Source organism: Xiphias gladius, chromosome 6, assembly GCF_016859285.1.
Source record: "Xiphias gladius isolate SHS-SW01 ecotype Sanya breed wild chromosome 6, ASM1685928v1, whole genome shotgun sequence".
Lineage (NCBI taxonomy): Eukaryota > Metazoa > Chordata > Actinopteri > Istiophoriformes > Xiphiidae > Xiphias > Xiphias gladius.
In genome coordinates, this window is record NC_053405.1 from 8375807 (window position 1) to 8399385 (window position 23579).

Genomic DNA, 23579 nt, shown 5'->3' on the forward strand with positions numbered 1-23579 from the left:
ATGTCTGCACATATAGAGGAGCATTTAATACTGTGGCTTTAAGTCTTTTGTATTGTATTTTTTAATCAAAGAATGTGGACATTTTCTTCCTGCCTTTTATTTTTAGGGATTGGCCTGGTTGTCATGTAAATACCTACTGTAGCTTTGATGTAAGATAAGAGGTGGTGTTCGTGTCCATAATCACTTTAAATGCTGAAACAGTAAGTTGAAAATGAACTGACAGCAATCTTTATTAATCATTGTTTAGGAAAAGTGCATACATTTGTTGTTCCCAGCTTCTCAAGTGTGAGAATTTGCAGCTTTTGTTTGTGTTGTATGCATTGTAATACTCATGTTTTATGCTATTGCTTCTTCATAGCACTTAAGCTCTGTTTTTGAAATGGCAAATTTAGCTATGGTGAAGGGAGGATCATTTGGAACGTACTGGTTGCACGCAATAATGGTGGAAAAGTGAATTATGACTCAGGAGTGGTTTGAGAAGTTTCAATTTTTTTACTTTGGGTTTTGAAATAGTTTTTGCCGTTCTTTCAGGTCAAAAGGTAGCATATTTTTTGACTGCTTTGCCTGCTCTGAGTGGCAGAGACACCGGCCGCCAGTGTTTTCATTTGAATAATTTAACAATCAATCAGTCAGTGATTTGTGGGCCTGGTACCTAGCTTTCCATTTCCTGCAGGGCCAGACTATTTGTCGTGCACTCAGTATCAAACATGGAACTTGGCTTTATGTGATGATACCTTTTGTTCAGAATTGCTCTTAAGGTGTTTATGGTGATTTGAGGGATGCAGCAGTATTCAGAGTGTATGAATCATTTCAGTCCCTTACTTTCATTTTTTTTTCTCTTTTCTTTCTTGCTGTTTCTGGGGGTAGTTCTCTACATGTGACCACAGAACATGTACACATTGACACATTGACACAGAGCAGGCTCAGACACACACATACACACATTTATGCACACCGAGGCGTGTAGGCTGTAAATGACCTCTTGCTTGGAGCTCAGACTGGAATAGCTCAAAACATACTCAATTTGGCCCACTTATAGGAGCAAACAATTTTGCATATACCTGTTTGATTTTTTTTCACACTGATGAAGGCGCATAATGGTGCCAGATACCTAGGGGGTCTGTATTGCCCTTTAGAGGTCAATCCCAAAACAGAATTTACCAGTGATGACAAATTTGGGCTTAGCTTTCCATGTGCTAGTAATACCTTTTGTTCACAACATTTTATATCCACACCGTGCCATTTTAAAGCTGGCAAAATGGTTTCATTTCCTCCTCATTATGAAAAATTATCAAAAATACTGATTGTTTCTCAATATTCCTTTACATTTGGGTGTGAATTGTAAGATAGAGTAACCTGTATCTCTGTGTATATACTTAATATCACGTTATCCAGGTTTCTAGTCACTGTCTTTGACTCTTTGATATTCACATCAGTCTATATCATTTAAATACAGACTGAAATCTTTAGAGAGAGTTCCCTGAGTATTAGAGAAGGAACTTCTTTGGTTTTGGTAATGTGCACGCTGCTACATTTTAACACAAACTGCTGGATTTGGCCTCTCTACTGTATCTTTTCGCCAGTAATGGAAAACAAGCTGCAAGTGGTTCTCAACTTATCCTCCACAGCTACCAGTTGTCAGGCTTTCACTTTCGCTTCAGCAAGTAGTATCATTATGGGGAAACAAAGATGGGATTCTTAAAAACAACAAAAATTAAAAAAAAATCAGGATAATAGTGTGTACAGTGTGCGAAAATACTCAGACTGCCTCTGCCATCTTGTAATTAAAGTCATATTAATATAAAACCAACAATGTTACGTTTCATTTTGACTGTATCAGCAGCCCTAATGACAACAGAGCAGGCAGTGGATAAAATGAAGTGATTACAGCGATACCAACCTCTACTTTGCACCATACGCTCGGTAGTTTTCTGCAATAGTAGCCAGCTCATACATTGCAGGATTGGACACATAAAATGATGAAACTCTTAAGACATTGTTTCAAGTATAGCGTAACCGATACAGGATTTTTGAGTCCAATAAAGATTTTGATATTTTAGGACTAAAAAAAAAAAAAAAAAAAATTCCAATAATAATATATTGGCTGATTTTCTTTACACAACCCATAACATAAATATATATTTTTGATAGCATTCCCTTAAATTTGTTTTTTAACAAGTTGTGAACTAGAAATGTATTGGGCCACAAATTTTACAGGTAAAAAATAAACTTGTCTCTAGTGTGGCTTTATTATTTTGGGGTCAGGATCAGTGCAGGTTAGTTTGGAGCTGTGATAAAAGACACTGGACTGTATTCTCATACAGCTGAATGATTGAAGGGGTGGTTTGCTTTGCATGAACAAAGCAGCATTGTCCTGAGGCACAGTAATATTTTCCTCCTGGTCAAAACCTCAGTGAAAGGCGCACCTTTATTTAGTTGCTGAAGATGCACTTTCATTGATCTCTCCAAAATCACACAAATTATTTTTACTGTTTCGCTTTGAGTTTACATACTTTGACCAGCCTAAACCTGACCATTGGCTAAATCGGCACTGCGTTATATCTGGTTTCTTTTTTCCCAGCATGAAAGGTTTTCAAACTGGGTGAATCTTGTGTTATTTCACTGTACTATGAATCAGTAATGCACTTTATCTCATATGGGTTCTAAGAAGTGATGCAATTCGGTTAGAATCTGAGCACAGGTTGCTTATCACAAAGCATTTTAACCACATTACAGTGGTTGCACTGGACCTCAGAGGTTGTTTCTCAAAATCAAACAGCATTTTTAGTTGTATGATTGTTTGCTTTGCCCCTCCCCACAGCCTGTGTGTTCTTAATACAGTGGCGTTGTTCATTGTTTACAATTCAAATGAAGTCTGTTAGTCTTTTGAAGCTTAGGGTGCCAGAAAGTGAAAGACTGGCCTTTGCTCAGTAGTACCAACTTAAGTTGTTTATAAAGGTGATGGAAAGTCTCGTTTACCTTGCTAGCCATATTTTGCCTGGCTGTGATGCAAATTGACGATGTTAGAGCATCTGCTTAGTAGAAGTTACATTTGTCTTATTGGATAGTTACGTCCAGTGTTCCCATCTCCTCAACATTGTGTATATTATGCATCATCCAGCAAGTGGACAAAGATCTGTTTTCCCTGCTGTTTTTTAGTGTTGTTTTAAATCATTTTAGTCACTTGCTTTTATATATCACATACACATAGTGTGTTGTTTTCTTAAATAATCCCTCTGTGCAACTGAAAACTCCAACTTGTCTTAACACACCTTTTCCCTTTTGCTTCCTTTTTCCTTTATTAGTCTCACACACAAACGCACACACACGCACACATTGGGGTTTTAGCTAAACAGTACATATCAATTTATTACCACCTCAATTCACAGCCCATGAATCTGTCCATGGCTGTTTTGATGTGTAGACAATGCTGTTTAAGACTATTTAGCTGTCCCCTAGGTTTTTAATTTTCTGTCCTCTGTCTGGTTGTTTGTGGGGGTGTGGTTTTATTAATGGGCCTTCACAAATTTTTTTTATAGCTGAGCTAGGGATAATTGTTGATAGGAAACGAAGCTTATTGGAAATAGTAACTGAGGCTGAAGTGGTTGATATATGGGATTGTAACTTAACATTAAATATCAAAACCATCTCAGTAGATTTACAGGTCATACTGTATTTCAGTCAGGTTGTTGTTTTTAAATAAGGTAAGGTGTGTATGTGTGTGTGTGTCACAGTGGACTCCCCCTACATAGTGGCTCCCTATTGGCTTTCTAGCTAATGTGTTGTCTTTCTCTCTGTGTATTTGTCTGTCTGTCTTTATGACTGTATGTCTGTGATTTCGGTCATCCGTGCCCAAATTTTCTCTTTTATCCCTCATGTTTTTGTCACTTTACCACATTCGGCCTGTCATTTATTTTCTTTGCTTTTCATGTGAGTTGTTTTATGCATGTTCTTTGACTGTGTGTCTCCATTCTGCCCGTTTTTGAATGTCTGCTTTAAATGTATGTTTGTGTGAGTCTTTCACACGTCCCTGTCCATTTATGTCTGTGCATCTCTTTCTTTGTGTCTGTTCTTGTCTTGGTCTGTCTTTTCCCCTCGTCGCTGTCTCCATAATGTCCCCTCCTCCAGCCTTTGTGACTTTGCTGAACGGGGGCCAGGCTCAGGATGCCATCCGCTCCCTCCATCACAGCACTCTCCGGGGACGCTTGATCAACGTCACCCTGCAGCCCACCGACTCCCTGCTCTGCCTCAACAACCTGCCCCACACCTTCACCGCCCAGCAGTTCGAGGAGCTTGTTCGCTCCTACGGAAACATCGAGCGCTCCTTCCTGGTGTACAGCGAGCTGACGGGCCACTCCAAAGGATATGGGTTTGTTGAATACATGAAGAAGGACTCTGCTTCACGGGCCCGCTCTGAGCTGCTGGGCCGACCACTGGTATGTCAGAGCAGTTGTTAAAATGATGCTGTTCTTCTACATTTATCTATGGGACAGAAAACTAAAACTGAAAGCCCTTGACCACACACAGGTGATTTCCATATATCTAGTTATTGAGACTTCTAAACCAATGGGCTGCACAAGTTAGGCCACTTTTTGGCTAGATTTATTTAGCAAGGGGAGGTGTCGTGATTTCTACATTACTTGCACAGGTCAGTGATTTTAATCCCATCTGGAGTGCGTATGTGGGTAGTTTTTCACCCCTGCCCCATAATAATTACCACCACAATTACCTGTTTTCCTGCAACTGAAATGTCATCTGGAGCAAGGTACTTGTGTTTCAAAATGGACTCCTTAAGTTTTTTTCCCCAACATGAAGAGATGCTTGTCCTTCTCCTTTTTTTTTCCTTTTTTTTTTTTTAGGGTCTATTTGGAAACCAATCTGACAACAGAAAAAATTATATATATTCATCAGGAGAACAAGAGCTCATCAAATGTGCTGTTGTAACGTTAATGTCAGCTATATGTAGGTACTGGTGTTCTCATTTGAGCCCCGTTTTCTTTTAGCCTATAATTTTTTCCATTTTGAATTTTGTGTTTCCTGTCCAAATGACGCTTTGTGTGCCCCCTAATAAAGGGAGTGAATACTTGTGCAGCAAGTATTTGTATATTTGTAATACATTTAGATCGATTTGTACAGAATTTTGACAATAAAGGGTCTTTTTCAGTGGATCATTGTCAAAAAAAGCCACATTAAATCTACTTTGACTCAATGGTGTACAACAATAAAACCTGAAAACTTCCAAGCAGGGTGAATACTTTTTGCATAGACCCTGAAAAATTGTTTTGATTTGAATTGTCTTGATTCCTCTCAAACTTTGTGATTTGATTAGATAAGATTTTATTTAACTTTAAGTTACCTGGCTGAAATTGATTTTACTAGATTTGACTGCTGATCAATACAAAGCAGTTATATATACCTTCTTTTATTTAATTTAGCTCCAACAAAACTGAGACCAGCCACCCTCTCATGATTTAAACATAAGTGTACTGACAGAGAAATCATACATTTGAGTCTTCAGTCACATCATCACATTGAGTTATTTGCTTCCACAAAAGTCGGGTGAAACTTGTGATTATCATCATGGCTGATGAGACTGGCAATACAGGGAGAACATAAGTACAAATACGGGTTCTGCAAGATGAGTTTGGTTTCAATTTATTGCCAGAGTATAAGATATTGCAGTGCAAACGCCAAATAATCTGTCAAGAAATGCTGATAAAACATCTCCTGACCTCATTTTAGTGCATCAAAATCTTTAGATTATACAACAGTTTGTCTGACCTTGCATGTGTGATTGGCCCAACCAGTGAAACACAAACTATAGAAGAAAGTTCAGCTCCAAGGGCTGACAGACTTTCAAACCAGCACATATGAGCCAAGAAGATGAATATATAACAACAAGTAAAACCATATTTACAGATAGTGTCTTGCACTTATTATAAATGCAGAATTTAGAGCATACTTACGACGTAGGGGATTGTGAAGCCAGTTGAAAATCTTAAAAATCTGATTATAAATCACACAACTCTGTGCAGGGCGATCGTTCACTGATGGTGCAGTGGATGGACGTCAACCAGCTGAACCAGCAGGAGAACCTGCACTCTAAGTGTCTGTGTGTGGACCGACTGCCGCTGGGCCTCTGTGACTCGGAAGAACTGACCCAGCTCTTCTCTGAAACCTACAAACCTGTCTTCTGCCAGGTTAGTTTCTATTTTTAAGGGTTTACAGGCATACAGATTTGTCAGCTCTTCGCAGTACTAGTATTTTGTACAGAAACTTATTTATTCTTACCTTTTGGTAAGATAGTATGATATGATGAAAGTGGACACCTCCAGATATGACAGTCAATTTAGCAATTAAAGGCCTAACAAAGATGTGACGAGGCCTTTAGTTTTCCCACCTCTTACAAACAGGATCAGATCTGCGAAACTGTGTATCTGTGAAGTTTTGAGATAAATGGTACCAAATTCGTTTTTTTCATTTTCTCAGTCCCCCGTAGGGTAACAGAAGCTGTAAAGAAAATATTATTCATTGATAATGTCACACAAACTCCACTGAAGGACCCGCTCTTCATCACATGTATGACACTCTCACTTTGAAATGATCCCGATCCAATCGAACAACACTAGGTGAGAGGTGTTGATATACAGTAAAATTCAGGGGTCAGTGGCTAACTTCGCAGTGTCACTAAGCAACTGTTTCCATGGTGAGGTGTGGCTGCTGTGACCATCCCCACCCTTCAGCTCCCTCCCTCCCACTCTGCTCTGTTTGTTTTGTTTTTTTTGTTTTGTTACATGCTCAGTTCAGCTGTGTTATATACCACCCTGCTCTATTACATCCACTCCACCCCCACATGCCCATTTAGACATCACTCAATGGGTATCTTAGATCTATTGCATTGCAGTTTTAGCTCCACCCCTCTGCCCCACTCCCACATAGAAATCAATACACCCACATCATCCTGGTCCCATGATTCTTTGTGGGTGTTTAGTTCATGTTGCTTTACTGTTGCAGAGCCAGCAGGCTTTGACCTATGGTTCAGCTTTTTTTGTTTGTTTTGTTTGTTTGTTTATTTTTTTGTACAGTACTGTATTTGCTTGTGAACCTGCACCTCACCATGTATGTCCTGGAATACTTAAGGCACAAAGCTTATGAAACCCTGTACACCAGTACAGTGATGCAAATAAATGGCTTAGACAGGGATATGAAAAATACAAGGCAGCATTCAAATGCGTAGTAATGTAGTTACAGCATTATTTTACTAACTTTCCTGTGTGGTACAGTGTAGCAGAGTCATTTTAACCATGATTGCTGCCTTGGGTGTGTGAGTAGGTTTACCACACTAGCAGGGAAGAGGCCATTTGGAAATAGTGGAGGTGCTGCCAGCTTGTTGGCAGGAAACACAATGATTTAAGCAGGACTAAGAGTCTACACCCACACTAGCAGCTCTGTGAGGCTGTACTTTACCTAAATGCTAACTTCAGCATGCTAACATGCTCACAATGACAATGCTAACATGATGATGTTAGTAGGTACATCGCAGGTATAATGTTAAGTGTGTTCACCGCGTTAGCTTAGCGCATCACCCCTGCTAACATTTGCTAACTAGCACCAAACACAAAATACATCTGAGGCTGACTTCAGTGTGGTTAGTTCCACAGATGTTTGGTCACAAACCAAAGTACTGCACAAATCAAAATTTTGACCTGTTGACAGGGGTAGATGAAAATTCAAAGCATCATCAAAGTGATTACAGTTCATTGTGAGGGGCGATATGAGTGTCTACATCAAAATTCATGTCAGTCCATCCCATAGTTGCCGAGACATTTAACTCAAAATCACAAATGTGACTCTCATGGTGTTGCTAGAACAGTAGTCGGGATCCTCAAAGTCAGTAGACTCCATCCTTTGGGGTACCATTAATGTCTGTGCCAAATTTCATGGCAGTCCATTCAGCAGCGGTAAAATATTTCAATCTGGACCAAAGCGGTGTTCCGAGCCAACATTGCTATCCCTAGAGCCATCCTGCAAGGGTTAAACTTATCCAGTGTGATATCATACACTGCTCAAAAAAACTGAAGGAACACTTTGAAAACACATCGGATCTCAATGGGGAAAAAAATCATGCTGGTTATCTATACTGATATGGACTGGGTAATGTGTTAGGAAGGAAAGGATGCCACATCGTTTGGCGGAAATGAAAATTATCAACCTACAGAGGGCTGAATTCAAAGACACCCTCAAAATCAAAGTGAAAAAATGATGCACAAGGCTTGTCCATTTTGGTGAAAATCCGTTGCAGCAACTGGTAAGCAACAAAATGGTACTCACTACTGTGTATTGCCCTCACGTGCTTGTATGCACGCCTGACAACGTCGGGGCATGCTCCTGATGAGATGACGGATGCTGTCCTGGGGTATCTCCTCCCAGATCTGGACCAGGGCACCACTGAGCTCCTGGACAGTCTGAGGTGCAACCCGGCGGCCTCGGATGGACCGAAACATAATGTCCCAGAGGTGTTCTATTGGATTTAGGTCAGGCGAGCGCGGGGGCCCGTCAGTGGTATCAATTCCTTCATCCTCCAGAAACTGCCTGCATACTCTCGCCACATGAGGCCAGGCATTGTCGTGCACCGGGAGGAACGCAGGACAGTATTGACACTGACCCTAGCCAAATGCAAAACTAGTGAAAAACAGTCAGAAAAGATGAGGAGGGAAAAAATGTCAGTGGCCTCCACCTGGAAAATCATTCCTGTTTTGGGGGTCGTCTCATTGTTGCCCCTCTAGTGCACCTGTTGTTAATTTCATTAACATCAAAGCAGCTGAAACTGATTAACAACCCCCTCTGCTACCTAACTGAGCAGATCAATATCCCAGTTTAATTGACTTGATGCAATACTCTGATTAAAAAGTGTTCTTTTAATTTGTTTGGGCAGTGTACTAGTGAGCTGCCTACACACATGTATATTTATATATTATTTATATATAATGATTAGGGCTACACCAATAAATTGGCCGATATTCCCTTATCGCAGCTATATGTTGGTCAGTAGTATGTAAAAAGATAAGTAAGGTAAGTAAAAACAGTTTTAAAAAAAGTAAACGTAAAAAACTTATTAGAGGTAATGTAGAATTTCTCTCGATTACATAGTTTGTCTACCAGAGAGAACTGACAAGTTCATTTTTAAACTGGAAAATGTCCTACTCAGTATATATCTTGGTCACAGTGATCTTAACAACAGGATTGTAGGGAATCATGTGAACAATGTTTGTATTTAAATATTTGCTGACACATCATTATCAGATTTTTCTTTTTACCAAAAAAAAAAAAAAAATCCAATATCAGTCAGGCTATAAGTGATATAATGTGGCAAATTTTGAGATGACGTTGGTGCTTTGGGAAATTTTTACACACTTTACCATGACCATTTTGACCAAGTATGTCAGCAACAACATAAAAAATACGGACATGCGAAGTTAAGGAAAAATACATTTTTTTTTAACTATAACAGAGCTTTAAACACCAGGACAACACATCACACAAACTTAGGCCACAGTATGCTATTAGCCAAAATCCTAACAACTAGCCTTATATCAGAATTTGATACCAAGCGTTATGTCCTGTCACATTGGTACATTTAGCCTGTCATACAGTGAGCTGTTATCTTGTGCCTGACAGAGAAAGAAAATATGTAAATGATAGATCAGAGGGTTTAAAATGAATGAACAGTTTTGGATTTTCTGTAATTGTCAAATAGCCAAAGGGTGAGGTTTATCGGCAGAGTGTGCATGGAAAGCTTTGTGAACATTTGTGTCTTTATATGTTTTTTTATTTACAATCTCAGCTTCATTTAAAATATATAATTATACATGCGTTGTATTTAATTGTAATGTGAACTTCTCTACATGTAGTCACACTCTGCAGTGACGAGAGCTGAGAGTAAACATGACGGAGCTGTGGTGGAATTTTGTGCAGAAGTTATCGTGCAGAGGCAGATGCTATTTGTTGCCTGTATAATTTTTACAGCTAGTAAGTGTTATACTACAGAGGATATGCTTGCAGTCTGTCCAGTTTAATGTTTTTCATAGTTATGATTAAAATACTGTATTTTTTGTGTCTGGCAGCCAAGATGTTTAAGATGCTGACCATGTAATCGCAACATCCCTGGTTGATTGACATGCCAACCTTTTTATACGTCATCTCTCCGTCTCTCCCCCTTAATTTCCTTTCACATTTCAAACTGCAGGGGCAGGTCAGAGGTTGGTGTCAGCTCTTGTATAGAACATCATTCTTCAGAGCTGTATTGCTTGTGGACACTTAAATAGTTTTAATACCTAGAAAGGAGTTGGCCTTCTTTGTTTGCCGCATAATAACTTGTCTTAGATCATTACCTAATGTCTTGTAGTTGTCAGTCCCAGGGTGTCTGACATAAACCTGCTTCGTCTTTTGTGCACATAGGTAAAACTCAGCCCTCTTGTCACATTTTCCTCTGCTCAGAGTGCACTTAACCTGTGGCCTTGTCCCTAAGTGCTATAATTCAGCTACCCATGAATGGGCCCTCCAGGGAGCACTTTAGCTTGAGTCAGCCAGGAGAGATGGAGGGAGGATAGGATAAAGAATGTCAACCATATTAGAGGGGAGGACCGTAGGATGGAGACAGTAAGGAGGGAAGGGAAGAAGGGAGGATGGAGCTGAGAATGCCAGACCTATTAGAGAGAGGATGGAGGGAGGAATGAGAGGGCTGACAGAGTCAGGCCTAATAGAGGGACAGAGAGAGACGAGGAGAGATTGAGAGCTCAGGTGAAATGGTGAAGAGGCGTAGAGTGTTAATCACAGTGAGAAGATTGTTGGCAGGTTTGCAACTGTAAATGTAATAATGACAACGGAGAACAAGTTAAAAACTCACATTTAAACTCAAATCAAGAGAGAAGAAAGAAAAAATTTTGTCAGTAATATACCACTGTTTGTAATAGGATTGAAATGTCGATGTATTAACAGAGTTATGGAGGAACATAAGGATGAATAGGTGTTACTGAAATGAAGTACAGATGGAGAGAGGTTAATGAAAAGAATACTTTCCATTAGGGCTGGCCGAATGTTTTGAAGCTTCAACCATTGCCATGGTAATCACCATGCTGCGTTTGCTTTATTGTTATTATCACTTCATATATACATTACGACAAAAATCCCAAATAGCCCATGAAGTAAGAAATGAATCCAACCATATTCACTATGCATCAAAATGAATTATTATTAGTTACTCTCAGACAAGGGTATTTAATCTCTTAAAAAGTGACACCTGACAACATGACCTCCTTACAAGTTACAACTACGCTAGCAAAATGTTGAAAAAGTCAAGCGTCCGCCCAAAAAGATGACCCCCAAAAAGTCGAATGCCTGACATGCCAAGGGAAACCGGCATATCATATCACTACAACTAGTTTGACGAATCACCTGAAAACTAATGATGTTATTGCGACCTGAGGTCAAAAAGCAACACAGCAGCAAAAACCGAGAAACAAAGATGTCAGCTAAATCAAAAACACAAGGGCCTCGACCAAGTGAAACAAAATGAGGTGTTCAAGGCTATGGGAAGAATCAGAGATCATTTCGGCTACATCTTAATACAGAAAGACTAACAACTTAAGGTGATAGCACGGATTGTAAAACAGATCATAAAATAGTGCATTTACAGATGCTTATAAAGATGGACGAGAAGATGGATAAACCACCTTGGAAATTGTCCCTTTTCGAGAATGAATCAAAGAGGCTGTAAGAGAAAAAACAACATATAATGAGCTTTGTTTTGCTTTCATAAAACAAGGGCAGTGACAGTTCTTTTATTCAGAAGCAACAGAAAACAGCAAATTTTGATTAGGTAATGCATTTTTCTCTGAAGAACATGTTCCTCACAATCATTGGCACTCGTTGTTGCACAGCTAGATTAAAGTCTTCCCAAGTAAAATCTTTAGATGCTTGATAAAATTATTACCCCCTCTGGTGAAACTCATAGTGCTCCAAAGTTTCATTCAAAGAAAGAATAACTCTACGACAGTTGTCATCATTAATTAGATCTTTTTTCTGCAAACAAAGCTGATGAATAACCTCCACACTTTTATTGTTTGGTGAATTTCAACTTCGATTTAGTAGACTTGTTTCATCTTGGATCACCTAATCTTAAGACTAATGATTTCTTGATTATTTTATTTAGTCTCCCATTTTTAAGTAATCTTTTTTTTTCTTTTCTTTTAGTAATAGTCACACTTTCACCCACTCAGTCTCCCTTCTTTTCATGCACACACGCACGCGCGCGCGCGCGCACACACACACACACACACACACACACACACACACACTCTGCCCAACTCATCCAGCTTTCTTCATAAAGATCTTAACTGTTAAACTTGTCACTGTGATAGGTCATGTACCTTTCTTCACAGACAGCCATGACAGGGCTGTCGTGACCTCATCACTCGGTTCAGACAACTGACGTGGCCATTTCAACCGTCTCGCAAACACACACACACACACACACACACACGCACAAGCACACACATACTGGCAGGGGTGGTCCTCTGAGTCTTAGCCCTGCCAGGGACTCAGTCAGCATCTCTTGGTTGGGCACCAGGACTTGAGGTCAAGAGCTGTCAGACACACTGATAGCTAGCTTAGCATCTTTGGTCTCTGCGTGCGTGCGCGCGCGTGCACGCTCACAGACACACACACACACACACAGAGAAGACATTTAGGAAAAGACTGGCCATTTGTTACATTTCCATTGTTTTTCAAAAGGGTTAGTCCCTGCAGTGTTGAACTGTAACATCAGAGAATATTGACACATTGACTGTTCCCGCTTTACAAACGTTCTTTGTGTTACTGTGCTGACAAAATGCAGCACAGTGACACAGTACCCCAAGTCTTTGATTAAACATCTCTCTGGCCTTGGTGAGCTCCGTGAAACATCTTTACTTAGTCATTCCTAATGTCAGTCAGTTAATATTAGGGCTACAGCTAATGATTATTTTCATTATCATTTAATTTGCGTGTGATTAATTGATTAGTTGTTTGGTCCATAAAATGTCAGAAAATAGCAAAAAAAAAAGCCAGATGGCAATTAATTTTGTAAATCGACTTATCGTTTCAACTTTAATAAATGTGGCGTCTTTGGATGCAATAATACATAAAGTTGAACGTGACAAATCTAGTTACTAATATAGGGAACATAAACTCAGGCCAGGTCAGTGGAACATACACTCTAGGCTGGAAATAAATATAAGACCTTAACACCTTATTGTGTCTAAATTTTTAATGATATTTGAGGTTTATTCAGATTTTAGTTTTTGATCTGTAACTGGGTTGGTATTTGTTATCTTAAAGGAGTATTTCTCTAATCTTTACATCTGCAGGAAGACAGCAACCACAAAACAAATTGAGTTGAAATCAACCAATAGACAGGTCTTGTGATTTGATCCTCAGGTTTATGAACAGCAAACTCCACTGATCTCAAACTGCAGCATCAGGGAAAGTTACCTCCAGTTTTTCTCACATTATTTTAGTACCACCACTAAAGCCTATAAGACACTGTGTATATAGATATTATAACTCTGTGAAATAAGTTTAAGTGGCAGGCTGTACAAGCAAAAAAGGGGCTTTTCAGCTGCTGTTAAATATGCTAAAATTCATGTTACTTCTTGAGTGCCAGGGCAATTTGACTTTAATTCATTTGGCAGTGATGTCGGATTATTTTGACGAAACCAGCAATGACAAATACTATTTAGGTACAAAATAAGAGAGTATGATGTAACAAACTGCTTTTCAGTAGCTTAGCTTAGTTTCCAGCACACAAAAGTATGAAGCTATCATATACTCTAACATTATGTAACAAGTTGCATTTGTTACTTTGCTTGTAGGTAATGCCTCTCTTTCTCTCAGTAGTGATTTCTACAGTACTGACAGTCATCGGGACTGGTGTGACCCTATTGCAAGACGGTGTTTAGTTTGATCTAATTTCTTTACGTCCCCAGGAGCCAAAGTGGGCGCCATTGCTTGAATAACACCCATCTTTGAAGTTGGGCTTCATTTTGATCTCAGCTACACATCTGCAAAGTTTCGTGACAGTATCTTACACGGTTGTGACGTTATTGCAGTGACAAAACCTGTCGACAGACAGGCAGGCAGACAGAGAGAGAGAGACAGACAGACACACATACACGTAAAACGTGTGTGTCTGATGTGTGTGTCTGCTCTTATATATTGATACATAATAATCTTATATATTGATACATAATACTATATTTACAAATATAGTATTATGTATTAATAAATAATATAATGTATAATATAGTATTATTGCATTCCCTAGCCCCTTACTCTAACCTTTACCATCACAACTGAATGCCAAAACAAACCCTTACCCTAACTCTAACCTGAACCCTAAAACCAAGTCTTAACCCGCAGACAGCACTTTAAACTTGTGAAGACTGAAGAAAATGTCCCCACAACGATGGTTTCAAACCAAATTTGTCCACACAACCAAAGAAAGACACGCACGCAAGCGCGCACACACACACGCACACACACAAAGACTTGCCAAAGAACTCAAAACCGCCTCTGTGGTAGTTCCCGCTACAGTGGTGGCTCCAGGACCACATTTCGCCATGATGACACACACAGACACACACACACACACACACACACACACACACACACACACACACACACACACACACACACACGCACGCACACACAGACATACAAGGTGAAAACAATATCAGCCCCCCTGTTGCATCTGGTAATAAGCACATTGTTGGCATCTAAGAGAACTGAGCTGAACAAAGTTTACACAACTGCCTCACTGGCTCTTTAATCAGCTTCAGTACACACAAGCCAATTTCTTGAATCAGTCCTGTCCAAATTTGTTAACACTGAGTGCAGTGATCATGATGTCCATCGTATGAACAGTAAAAATATACAGTGATCACCGGCGTTATATCAAGTGCTACGCCGGAGGCCACAGTATGACCTACACAAAAACACACACTGTTCACTTTAGATGTTAGCCCCATCCAACACGAAAGAAAAACATGATATGATTCGAACATCATATTGTTCCATGGACGTTATGCTGCTTTTCGAGCATGACTGCCTGTTGGCCAAAACTTGAAAAACCTATTCTGTTTATTGGACTAATGCAGAGTAATTGCACTGTGCAGGAGAGGAATTTCCTCTGAGCCAATGTCTTTGATTTACATTATGGATAATTTACAGAATGAAGGATAAAGTGCCAGATTTATGCAGTTAATTACTCTTTAATTTTTAGTAAATCATACCTTGGGGACAAGGTAGAGCCATACATTTCAGTAAAAAATAAAAGATGTGAGACTCAAGGGCTCCCGATAAAAGTTTTCATTATAAAGAAAAATTAACAATGCTTTAATCAATTTCGAAAATCGTTTTTATCCAGCTCTGAACATTTCAAACATAATAGATCAAGAAAAATCCAACTTTTTTATCGGGAGCCTTTCTAACTTTTTATTCTTACATGTTCTCTGTCCAGCCCTTGTGAACAACTCTGGATGTGCACCTTTTTCAGTTGCCATAAATTGCCATCCTCAAATCTCCCCCGTGATGGCAAGGCTGCTTCATGGTTGCCGTGAATGTCCTGGAAGTGTACATGTTTAGTCTCTGCAACAGCTACTGGTCCACGCCTGCACAAGACAGACAGCAGAAATGCAAAATGCATTTATTTGTACTTTTACTGAGGATACAGACACATGAACACAGAGAGAGAGAACCAAACAACAGCTGGTGTTATACAAGGCTACAGTACACACATGCCTACTTTAAATTTGCATAATTGTTTGTGCAGATCTGAATAATGATTGAATATTTTATATAGTGTGAGGTTGTTGGAGTAAAAATTTGAAAAAACAGAGAGGCTCACTCAGTCTTCGCACCATTACTCACACATGCGGGCACACACAAAGTTGATGATAGCTTGAAAACCATTTGCACACTGTCCAATTTGATATATAATGTATGGTACACAGTTTACCCAATTCCACGCCAGTCTTATTTATTGTGTGCACACAAAAATAATGATTAGCAAGTTTTTATTTGTTTCTCCCCCTGTCTTTTCTGGCTCATATCCACCATTAGCCTCCCTCCCTCCACCTCTCCACTCATCAGTCACTTAATCAATCTCTGATGTTTTTCTTCTGCACTCCTCTTTTTCTCTCCATCCCCTCCTCACTCCCATTCTCTCCCCGTCTGCCATCCGTCCATCCATCCACCCATTTCTCAAGTGGTAGAGTGGTTCAGGTCATTTCCATATAGTTTGCTTAATGTATGCTGATGATAATAGCCTATCGACCTACTCCTCCAAACATTCATCCATTTTTTTTCTCCCTCATTCGCTCCCTCTATCCTTCCTCTGTTCAGACCGGAGGGAACAGCAGACAAATGAGCGGAGGGGAAGGAGGGGAGGAGGAAGTGGAGGGCCACTTGATTGAGCGCTGATGGTAACAGGCATCAGCGCTCAGGCTGAGAAAGTGCAAATACATTTGTCTCCCACTGATTTTTAATTTGCAAACATTTACAGTAAAAGTATGTGATTTGCTTGTATTGCATATACATGTAATTATATGGTAATTGTTAAAGTTTAATTGCAATTGAAAATCCTCTGAAACTTATTGATTAACAGGCCATATTGTAAATGCTGTAAATATTCATTTACATGGTTGGCCCACACATACTTTAGAGCCAAAAGTGATAACAAATGAGCAGGAAAAATCCAGAATTTATCAGCAACAATTTTTATAAATGATTAATTGGTTGTTAATTTTTAAAGCAAAAATAATAAACGTTCAGTGGTACTACCTTCTTAAATGCGAATATTTATCTCAGTCATCTTTCAAAATAAAGTAAGTATCTTGGGACTGTTGGTTGGACAAAACATGCAACTTGAAGACATCACCGCGGCCTTTAGGAAACTGATGGGTATTTTACACTATTTTCTGATATTTCATAAATTAAACAGTAAATCAATAAAAATAACCACAACATGAATCTATAATGAAAATAATCATTACTTGTAGCCCTAGTATCCTTATGAAGCATCCACATCAGATACAGTGGGATTGTGATTTTCAAACAAGCCCAGAATTGCATAAAGACAACATTAAGCTCCTTCCTTTACAATTCCAAAGGTCTTTTCTAAGGTTCTAATTTGCCCACATTAACGGGCCATCCTATCATGTATGTATTGTCATAACCTCTTTGATGTTTTGCTGAGGTTTTTATTGCTCTCCCTGAAGAATCTCTTGCTTGCTGATTGGTTTCATTCACGGAGTACCCTCAAAGCAGAGCCTGTGACAAGTACAACGGAGGATCAACTTATTGCTAGAAATGGTCAAATCTAAGTGTTTCTGAGAGGGCTATCACTGTCACTGCAAATATGTGAGTGACTTGTAGATTCTTGGAGTGAAACTATGTTAATTCTCCACCTGTTAAGACCATAATGCTCTGGTAGCACATTATGGCTGTGACTAAGAATCAGACTTAATGTTTGTCTGTAGTACTGGCTGCTGTTGGAGTGCTGTTTCACCGCGCAGGCTCTGGAGCTTCTCAGACATTCAACGTGTGCAATATAGACTGAGTGACTGCCCTTGTTCTCAAAATGTCCAGTCGAAAAAAAGACCTGTGTAATGTGCCTGCAATAGAAACATTCAAAAACATAAAAAAAACCAAACAAATACAGCTTTATCAGTCTTTTTTCTTGTGTTTTATATATATATAATGACTAAATATATTTTGACTAGTGACTTGACTAGGAAAACAGTTGTGAAGATGACCACTCTTGGAGCTGTCAACTGGATCTATGATTAGTCACTTTACTTCAATCATGTGTATTATTATCAGTGTCAGTTTGAGCTGCATAAAACTTAAGCATCATGCAGATTTTTTTTGTTTCAGCAGTAAACATACGTGGCTGTGATTTTAAACCATTTGAGCTACGTTTGATACCATTGATCTGCGTTACCAAGTACTTAAAGAGCCCCCTTCAGACATGTTTTAAGACGTAAAAATTCTTTGCTTTGAATAATAATTTGTGTCCGATGTGGTTTTAGCACAAAAAAGGTTCAGTTACATACAATTTCTTAAAATTACATTTTTTCCACTCTCATTGGGAAAAAAAAACTATCTTTGATTAACTGCTGGACACAGGATGTCTCCTACTTTACCGAAAAGTTCAGTCTCAGTGTATGCGCTCTGGGGGTTTCAAGTTTCCACATCACACTTGTGTAAGTAGCTAACTGAACCATGATTGGCCTCAAAACTAGTTGTGATGGGACAAAATCCAGCTTTCAACTCAGACTTAGAGTGAGCAAAGAGAAACTTTACACCTTCAGCAGATGAATGTGAAAACAGCCTTCTAGTGTCAAACTGAACACCATTCTGCACAGTGAAGGTCAAACATCCAAGTGAAGTAGTAGACATTTTTGTGGGCTGGGGGAATTCAAACAGCCTCAGATATTGGACAAGTCCTTTGAAAGGTGAGATAAATCGAGCACTCCTCATGTATTTTTTTCTAGTATTTTAAATGAACTTTATCTGCTAACAACAATAGGTGTTTTTTAACTATAAGCATTTAGCTCGTTGCCATCATGATTATTCAATACCATCCATTAGCTCTAAGTTATTAGCCTGTCTGCATTATTTAGCTGCTGCTTACACTGGGAATGACTGAACCATCTTGACAGAGAAGTCAATCTTCTTTGGTGATGTTACTGGTCAGCAGTACTCTGGCCTTGACAGATCCGTTTATTAACAAGTAACCATTAGGAAATTGTGATAACATTGTTCCATCAACTTTCCATACGGGGAAAAAGGCTACATGTTTCATTGGATGTGGCATTACATCAGTCCCCATTTAGGTTGCTCTTACACAGATACGGAAACTTGTGAGTCATGTGTGTGGACAGTTGCTCCCTGGAGCAGTGCAGGAAGAGCAAGATGATGTATCTGTTACATCGTCATTTTTAATCTATCCTTTTTTCAAACCGTGCTGAGACAAGCTCTTTTACCTCCAACACAACATACAGTTATCTGTCAGTTACTGGCTGTCGCGCACACACACACACACACACACACACACACACACACACACACACACACACACACTTGGAAGTGGAAGTGTATAGGTTCTTGTTCAAAGTTTCATTTGTAACTATGATCCTCTGTTAAACTCGTGGAGGGTTGTTTGAATTTACATTTGATGAATACATTTGCTAGCCTGAAGGTCTCTTAAACATTGACTGGATAAGCATTAGGCTAGCAACTTTGAATTTGGTGCTGCCTTTGCAGTCTTACACCGGTGACTCACTTTTGAGTGGAGTACATCACCATGGTAACTTTGCCTGTACGGATAGCCTGCTCGGGAGGAGATTGTGTTTTGGCTGTTGAATCCAAGCATATAAAATGCCGTAACAATCGGCTTTCTGGATGTATCATATTACTATTCCTAGATGGTGCCATAAACTTGGTGCACTTGGTGCAGAAATTGAAAACAGGCTGCTTGTAGGGACCTACTTTGCTTGCCCTGATGATTCATTAAAAGATACAGTAAATGAAAGCAGTGTTTCCAGGCATTTAACCAACTCTGATGAGGAAATGGAGACTTCTATTAAGCAGCATGCAGCTTATATTAGATAATTAGAATTATCAGAGAGTACATTACTTCTTACATATTGAAGGAAGAAATCTAGTCTTAAACATTGACTCCATTAAGACAGCGTTCCTGTTCGTATTTTATTCCTGCAGAAAACTGGTGAAGTCTGAGAGGAGAAAATGGACATGAGGTTTCGTTTAGGTTAGGTTTATCAGCTAATCAAAAATCAGGTCTCGTAAGATTCAACAATCATACAAGAAAAGAATGCATCAGAGGCCATCCACATGAGGCAGACTTTTCTTTTTCTACTCTCACAGTAGCTCCAAGTGTTCATGTTGTGTTTTGTTTTTGGGCATAGTTCATGTTTTTTCACTACTGGCAACGCGAGATAACACTGTGAGCGCTGGTTTAGCTGTCTGTGATGGGTACAAGTTTCATTTGGACCACTTGCTCCTGAATGAACAGCTCCAGTGAGGCACTTCAGATCATCCATCCATCCATCATCTGTGCCTGCTTATCAGCTTTAGAGCTGCAGTGTGCTTTATCCTATCCAGCACACCGGGTAAGGGATGACGCACAACCTGGACAGGTTTTGCTACATGTTCTTGGATTATGGGAGAAAACCAAAACTCACACAGACAAGAGGAAAACTTGAATAATCCACACAGAAATGCGCCAGCTGGCCTTTAGATTCAAACCCAGGACCTTTTTGCTGTGAGGAGGCAGTCCTAATAACAGAGGGACATTAGATTGTTCATTTATTTCTTTATTTATTTTCGAAATATCAAGTGAATAAGTAACATGCTGGTACAAAGAATGGGAAACAGCGAGAGAGATGGAGAAAATGGAGAGTCAGAGAGGAGGATATGAAAAGCATCAAAGGATGCAAGGTTGATTTCAATCTGCCATATTTGAGCTTTGCTGTGTATGTCAGTGACTTTTGTTTTCATTTTTAATCTTGAATTTTTACCAGCCAAGTTGCAATAAAGCATGTAAACGCTTAAATAATTTACTCTGTGAAAGAAGCCCAAACATCTTTAGGGAGCCGGCTTTGACTTGAGAAGCGATGTATTCTCTGGTACACAAGGAGACAGAGGCCAATTGAAGCAGGCTGATTGCTTTTCTGAAATGTGGCACTGTGCAGAGAAGAAGACAAGGCTAGTGCTGCGAGTGACAACAGCAAATTGTGCCATATTTTAGTGAAAATCTGTAGTTTTGGATATTTCCAGTGAACAAAAAGGAACAGCAAACGAATGAGTGGATGGTACCATTCGTATTAGACACTTGAACGGATGAACAAGTGGCAAAGGGCATTGGCTTGTGTGCGTAACCCACATCAAACTACAGATCTCACAGAGGTCAAGAAAATTAGTCTATGAAACAGCAGAGAGATGGAGAAAATGGAGAGTCAGAGAGGAGGATATGAAAAGCATCAAAGGATGCAAGGTTGATTTCAATCTGCCATATTTGAGCTTTGCTGTGTATGTCAGTGACTTTTGTTTTCATTTTTAATCTTGAATTTTTACCAGCCAAGTTGCAATAAAGAATCTAACCGCTTAAATAATTTACTCTGTGAAAGAAGCCCAAACATCTTTAGGGAGCCGGCTTTGACTTGAGAAGCGATGTATTCTCTGGTACACAAGGAGACAGAGGCCAATTGAAGCAGGCTGATTGCTTTTCTGAAATGTGGCACTGTGCAGAGAAGAAGACAAGGCTAGTGCTGCGAGTGACAACAGCAAATTGTGCCATATTTTAGTGAAAATCTGTAGTTTTGGATATTTCCAGTGAACAAAAAGGAACAGCAAACGAATGAGTGGATGGTACCATTCGTATTAGACACTTGAACGGATGAACAAGTGGCAAAGGGCATTGGCTTGTGTGCGTAACCCACATCAAACTACAGATCTCACAGAGGTCAAGAAAATTAGTCTATGAAACAGCAGAGATTTAATTAAACTTTTCTTGGAGGCAGAGCTGTTGCAGAAACATAAATAATCTTATTGGTTAAAAAAAAATGGGCAAAAGAAGTTTCTCCTACCCTGAAGCACAAAAAGTGAGCGCAGTACATTGTACGTATGCTGTGTGTGTATGTGAGGGGTTGAGAGTGTAGCTGGTCAATACCAATTACTTAACTATGTGCTGAGATTTGTGACTTTGAAAACTTACTCTCCAGCCTTTACTCCCACCTCATGTCAAAAAAGCAAAAACAAACGTTATGAAAAATTGTGGTATAGTGACAGTTTTTAGTTTTGACTCTTATTTTTACAAGTTGGAAATTTAAGTTGATTATTTAAGTTGATTATATATATTTTTTTGTTTTTGTTTTTTTTTAATTTAAGAAGATGTAGGTTTAAAGGTGCTATATATGAGATTTTGCTACATAGCCAAATGTTAGCAGTAAGTGCGGTTTACTTACCAGTCTAGAAGAAACAAGAGTTTTAGCATCAAACTTCATTCCTTTACTCGCCAAGAGCTGTCTCCAGAGGTGGAAACCAACGCCATTTTTAACTCTTGTTTTGCTCCTGTTTCTATCACTTGTTTTCTTCTACTCAAATTAGCATGCTCACCAGCTAGCCCAGTCTCGTCTTGTATTACTACTTAATGATAGTAAGTCACTGTAGCGTCCAGTCTACCTTCAGTTCACTATGAGATGATGAAGTAGCAGCAGCGCTGCCAGAGGGCGTATACCTCTTGTTTTGTAAAAGCAACAATTGATGATGCACTTGGCAAGCGTCCATTATCACCACCAGCGCCTGCTCCACACATAAGACCGCGTTTGGCTGCAGAGAAAATTTACATATAGCACCTTTTTAATTGAAAAGTTAGTTGTCATACTTAGATACAATTTTTTATATCTCCCAGCTTGCTCAGGATGAGGGCAGCCCAGTCCGGGGCTTCGGTGTGGTGGAGTATGCGAGTGCAGAGCAGGCAGAGGCTGTGCTGATAGAGATGGACCGAACACTCATGGGTGGACAGAGGGTCCGTCTGTCACTCTGTACCCCTGGCACCTCGGGGAGAAGCACCCTGGCTGCACTCATTGCCGCCCAGGGTATGGTGAGTATGATTCACACAAGAGCAGCACAGCCAGTCACATTACAGGCAACATACCCATTAATACTGCATATACGTAACACAAACCAAGTTAAAGGCACCATTACAGCACCTGTAAACATTTGCTAAACATAAGGAACTACTTGTTTTTCTGGTTCATGCCATGGAGGGGAAATTTATCATGATTTTTATCACACACTGTTGTTGCCTAATAAGCTACACATTTTATATTTTGTAGTTCAGTCAGCCAACTCGTGAAATACGATGTGAATGCAGAATATTTACTGTATATATGAGTTCATGTTGCTGTGAAGATTAACAAGCACTGTTCCCTTTCTACAGCTGATTGGAACTCTCACTTGTAGTTGCATCTTGTATGTGTAAGTCTGCTGGTGTGTATCTATTTGAATGGCTGTATGTATGAGTGTCATACTGTGTCGCCGGCTGTGAGTTTGGTTTATTTCAGGCAGCAGGATACAGTGGAGGAGCCCAATCAGTCTATAGAACTATAATTATCATTTCACTGCCTCTCCGCTACCACGGCATTGTGTAGGAGGGACTCAAGAGCTACAAAGACTAGAGGGTGTCAGAGGGTATTCAGGCATGTGCACCATGTCAAACCTCTGTATGTCTCAACACTGGATGTGCAATAACCAGTTGGTGCTGGCTTCACAACTGGATGTAGCTGTAGCTGTGAGCATGTCAGCTTGTTTGAGTGTTTATGTGTAAGCCTTGCAAGTCCGATGTTTTGATGATACAGTGTATGGACTTCCAGATCTGAGGAAATGTATTGGGTTTTATTCTATATATTTTTTTTTTAAGTTTTTAAAATAATCCTTATTTTCTTTGTCACCAATGA

At 39.5% G+C, this 23579-nt stretch overlaps 1 protein-coding gene across 3 annotated transcripts in view; it reads left to right on the plus strand.

Annotated features, from left to right (window-relative positions):
• raver2 (ribonucleoprotein, PTB-binding 2) overlaps positions 1-23579 on the plus strand; it is a 108485-nt gene that overhangs the window by 54984 nt on the left and 29922 nt on the right. For all 3 annotated transcript variants that reach the window (XM_040129668.1, XM_040129670.1, XM_040129669.1), the window contains 3 exons: positions 4129-4436; positions 6036-6200; positions 22532-22723. In XM_040129668.1, coding sequence (XP_039985602.1) covers positions 4129-4436; positions 6036-6200; positions 22532-22723 — 665 coding nt within the window. The remainder of the gene's footprint in view (positions 1-4128; positions 4437-6035; positions 6201-22531; positions 22724-23579) is intronic.